The sequence below is a fragment of the Centruroides sculpturatus genome, unplaced genomic scaffold, assembly GCF_000671375.1.
Source record: "Centruroides sculpturatus isolate CEXI.00-Female unplaced genomic scaffold, Cexi_2.0 scaffold1766, whole genome shotgun sequence".
NCBI classification, from domain to species: domain Eukaryota; kingdom Metazoa; phylum Arthropoda; class Arachnida; order Scorpiones; family Buthidae; genus Centruroides; species Centruroides sculpturatus.
The window spans coordinates 35,838-41,106 of NW_019386087.1; the positions used below are offsets into that span (position 1 = coordinate 35,838).

Genomic DNA, 5,269 nt, shown 5'->3' on the forward strand with positions numbered 1-5,269 from the left:
TTTTATTGTTTTTATATTTTTCAATATATTTATTTTGTTTGTACAAAATAAAAAAATAATTTTTAACGATACAATAGTCTTCGTTAGGCTTAACATCGACAAAAATTTAATGCGAAGCGACACGCAACAGAGAAAAATTTCAACACGGGATAAATTAATATATTTTTTCGTACATAATTGGTTATCCGAAAAATAAGTTATCTGAACAACCCCAGTCCCCAATTGCTTCGGATAAATGACGCTCTACTGTAACATCAATTTTACTATGTTTTTTTTACTGTGCCATCATTACTTCATTTACTACAGTCATACTTGCAGTGGAGCATATTAAATGTAAATAAATGCTTTGCCACACTTAGTCTGGCATTTGATTTTTTTATCTTCTTAGCTGTTATAGCAGTGGGTGCACATACCCTTATTATAAGGGTAAGTGCATCCCATCCTCCGGCATTATTTTAAACATATTCTCTTTCAACAAATAATACTCATTTGAGACGCGATATTCATCTCCTATTGCTATAGAATCAAGTTATTCCAGCAAGTAGTTTTTGAAATCAGGTAGTCTTTGCTCTGCCTGACCAGTGGAATCCTTTTGAATTTCAAAATTGAGGGTGCACTTATCCCATCTGACCTTTTATAAAATTTTTTAAATATAAATATAAGTATATTTTAACAGTTAATTTTAGCCATTAAATAAACAATAATGATTAATCATATAATGGAGTATAAATGTGGTTTCTTTTAATGCAAATACAAAAGAATCATTACCTAGTATGCCAATAAGTTCAGTTCAGTGGTTGACTGGCCCACTGAGGGTGGACCAAAAGTCTCATAATATTTGAAAAGCCTGCTGCTGCCACACGGGTGCTGGTATCAGGGCGGGGAAGGTACCAGACATGAGAGTGGTCATTAAGGATTTAGTGTCGTGGTGTCATTCACCGGCCACAATGTGTGCTTTGTGTTTGCGAGTACTATCAAAACAACGATTCTGCGACCGAAGCTAGACGGAAATTTTGTTCTCAATACAATATATGGAATGCAAATCAAGCTCCAACAATTCAAACAATTAAGAATTGGGTGTGGAAGTTCAAGACGATGGGTTCAACATTAACGCAGCCACGATTCAGCCGACCCAGGACATTGAGAGAGCCGGAAAACATAGAGCGTGTACAAGCATCCGTTTAAGAGCAACTTTGCCTGTCCACTCGAAAGCGGTCTAGTGTCTTAAATGTGCCCAGAACATCTCTAAAACGCATTCTACACAAGGACCTACATTTACACCTGTACAAAATTTAAATTGTACAGGAATGGAAGTTTAGTGACCATGCAAAGAGACTGCAGTTTGCTGATGAAATGCTGGTGACACTAACTGGCTGCCCTGCAGCCCGGATTTCTCTCCAATGGACTTTTTTCCTTTAGGATATCTTAAAAGTAAAGTTTACATCAGCAATCCAGAATCTATTGAAGAACTAAAAGAAAACATGCAATGAAATGCAAAACATTTCACCAACCACTTGTCAGGTAGTCATGGAAAATTTCCATTCCAGGTTACAGGAGTGTAAAAATAAACAAGGTTCAATTATATTCAAAAAATAAAACCATAATTTGTATACTTTAAAATACAATAAACAGTTGTTGATTAACACAGCATGTTTATTTTTTATGACTGTTTGAAATGTTAAAGGACTTTTGGTCCACTTTTTTATTTGAGAACACATTTGTGTGCTGTTGCTCTGTCACTTCAAAAGTGGTTACAACATCACAAAGACTCATTATCTCATCTACAAGGCATTTGGCAAAGAGACAATCAACAGGCAGACCTACTACAATTGCTTCAAGGATGGAGATTCCTTGTTTTAAGGTGAACCCTATTCAGGCAGTGATTCCACCATTGACGACAATATTTTCCTGCAACTGATAGATGACAATTTGTGGATGACTTCCAGAGAATTAGCATAATACTTGAATGTTACTATACACTCCAAAAATTGACAGTCTGATACCACACGACGATTCATCAGCACAAAGATCAAAGATAACCTTACAGAAGCTGGCCAGTTTGGGCTGACATGGACAAAATCCATGTGATAAAGATGTTGAGACTTTCTTTGAAGAAACTTTTGATTCTATGCTTGCAGGATTAAAAGTTTGCAACAATATATATATATATATGTATGTATGTAACTCACACATCTAACTTGAATATTTCTTTAACTTGAAGAAAATGAAGCATTTGGTAGGTCTCAATGGAATAGCATAGGGATTTAACATCTCAAACTTGAATTTCCTTAACTCCAAATTTTCTCCAAGTTGAAGGATTTCATAGTCGTCTGACATTGATTTGTTGCTTTCAATTTTCCAGACTCAAGTTTTAATATTTATTCTATCCAAAGTGATCATAATTATCGAATTTTTATGAAGTTTTTAGACAGTTACTTGTATCTACTGTCTAACACCTATTTGCAGGCAACATTCCAGTCCAAAGCGAGAGGAGGGCTATCAGTGGCCAAGTGGTTCTGTTCCCTGAACACTGGGAGTTTGGTCTGTAAGGAACCAAGTCTGAGCTTTATTTTTATTTTACTTTTATTTTGCTTTCATTATATTTTGTTTGGGGCTTATGTTTAGTTAAGACGAAGGTTTCCTCACCATTCACCTTAGTAACTTAAAAATAGAAGAAAAACCAACTCACCGACGAAAGAAAANAATTCCTTTATTTGGCTGCTTAAAGCTAATTAATATATTAAAATAGCATTTGAAACTAATTTCAGATCTTTGCTGCTCTTTTAGAATAATTTACTGAAAAACAGCAACCAATTTCTAAACAAAACATTAAAATTATTCTGTAAATAGTGCAGCTCTTTTACAATGTTGTTGCCTTTATTGTCAATTGAAAGAATGATTCAAATAAAGCAATTAAAGTTAATATCACAAATCATACACAACAAACAGTGTCCTTGTATTTTGGAGCTTTTCAGCTTGTCAGATGTATGTATATACAGTGAAGCATGAAAAATCCAGAATAATTGGGACCAAACACAACTGGATTTTCAAATATACACACAAATTAGCATTTTAAGGCTGTAAACTACAGATACACTGTAAGTCAAGTTTACGTATTCTAAGTTTGAGTCAGTGTTTCACAAGGAATGTAAGAATACTTAGATTCAAAACAATTTACAGTTACTATATTTAAACAAAAACTATACAATCATAATTTAAATTAAATTAATTAAAAAATTGAATTCTGAATTAATGTTAGAATATTACAACAAAGTTACCATTAAAAGGGTTAAGTCAGAAAAGTAAAATTTTGCTATAGAGCAAAGTAATTAACTCTAAATGCAGTTGAATTTGTTAGTTTTTTTTTAGGTTTCAATGCTTAATGTTTCTAATAACACTTGATTATAAATGCTCTCATATATTCCTCTTTGCAGAATAAGATACACTCAACAAATAAATACCGAGTTTCCTGACTTGTGATGCAATCTATAAATAGATCATTTTATTTACACATATTTACCCTTATAAATTATGGCTACAGCTGCACCTGTAAATCTAATTGCAAGAGGGCACTAAGAATAATAGCTTTGTCTATAAAATTAATAAGACAAAGATAGATTCATTTGATTTATTCAACTTTTGGAATATCACCCTTAAAAAGACCTCCCAGAAGTCATTCCCCCTAGACAGATCACCGAAGTTGCCATAACTTAATAATCAAACCAAAGTGAGAGGACTCCTCTCACTTTCTCAACAAGATGTATCTGCAAAACTGTCTGATTCCATTAGTTACATTGAATATTTTGCTGAATGGCATTACACAATCTGTTTAAAACAAAAAACTATCAAAGATTCTTTATATAATGCAAAAGAGGTAAAAATGCAAATCTGTTTAGTCTCAGACACAAAATTCTCTGTCTTGTCTAGCCAACTGATACCAGTCCAAACCATCATAAAGATAAAACTATAAAATTGTTTACCATGTTGTAGTTCTTCCGTGGTGAACAAGATATTTGCTAGTTTCTTGTCTGTATGTTTGAACAACAAAGAAAACATATGAACGTGTTTCCTTTTGAGACTGCACTGTCTGCATAAATAAACTTGAAATTTGTACTATGGCTCACTCATTGGCATACTGGGTGCTTTGTTGTTTATTATTTTTAATAAATAAGTTTTCTTTATATACATGCTTTTTTAATAATTATTTTGTAAATGAAAAGTTCATCTGTACTTAAAATAAATTGTTTTGATTATAGATCTGTGAGGAATTGATGAATTTGTGCTTAGCTCCAGATTGTCAAATGGGAGGACTAGGTTGTGACAACATGACTGTTGTACTGGTTTGTCTACTGCAAGGAATGACTTATGAAGAACTTGCTGCAAAGTGTGCTTGTCCACCACTCCCGCATCCAATAGATGAGGTTCCGCCACATGGATCTGACTCTTCAACTTCAGAGACAGAAGATGCAGATGATGATGAACACAGTAAAGAGACAAAAGGAAAAGATGATAAGTCGATTCAACAAGCTCAGGAAACGAGTGATACCATATCTAATGAATCCAGCGAATCGTCTGCACTATTTTGCAATGAAAAGTCATCTCGATCCCACTTATCCAGTAAAGGAATGGTAGAAAATTCGGTTAGGGAAGGTAGCGAAATGGCTGTAGCGTGATCAACAAGAAGTCTATAATATAATACTTTCAACAACAACAACAAAAAAAAGGCATTATTGTTTAAAAAAAGAAAAAAAAAATGAAATTGTTTCTGGCAAGTCTCCAGCAGTTGTCATCACTATTGAATTTATATTAATCAAGCAGGACGGCTCATTTATATCAGGTTGAAGGATTTCATAGTCGTCTGACATTGATTTGTTGCTTTCAATTTTCCAGACTCAAGTTTTAATATTTATTCTATCCAAAGTGATCATAATTATCGAATTTTTATGAAGTTTTTAGACAGTTACTTGTATCTACTGTCTAACACCTATTTGCAGGCAACATTCCAGTCCAAAGCGAGAGGAGGGCTATCAGTGGCCAAGTGGTTCTGTTCCCTGAACACTGGGAGTTTGGTCTGTAAGGAACCAAGTCTGAGCTTTATTTTTATTTTACTTTTATTTTGCTTTCATTATATTTTGTTTGGGGCTTATGTTTAGTTAAGACGAAGGTTTCCTCACCATTCACCTTAGTAACTTAAAAATAGAAGAAAAACCAACTCACCGACGAAAGAAAAGCGCCGTAGAAAAACTCGCGCACACTTGCGCTTCCCAAG

General features: G+C 33.9%; 1 protein-coding gene across 1 annotated transcript in view; it reads left to right on the forward strand.

Moving 5' to 3' along the window:
- LOC111613511 (probable protein phosphatase 2C T23F11.1) overlaps window positions 1-4,790 on the forward strand; it is a 21,306-nt gene extending 16,516 nt beyond the window's left edge. Inside the window, exon 5 of the mRNA XM_023354859.1 lies at window positions 4,257-4,790. Within this exon, the coding sequence (XP_023210627.1) occupies window positions 4,257-4,673 (417 nt within the window). The 3' untranslated portion in view covers window positions 4,674-4,790. The remainder of the gene's footprint in view (window positions 1-4,256) is intronic.
- The last annotated feature ends 479 nt before the right edge of the window (window positions 4,791-5,269 follow it).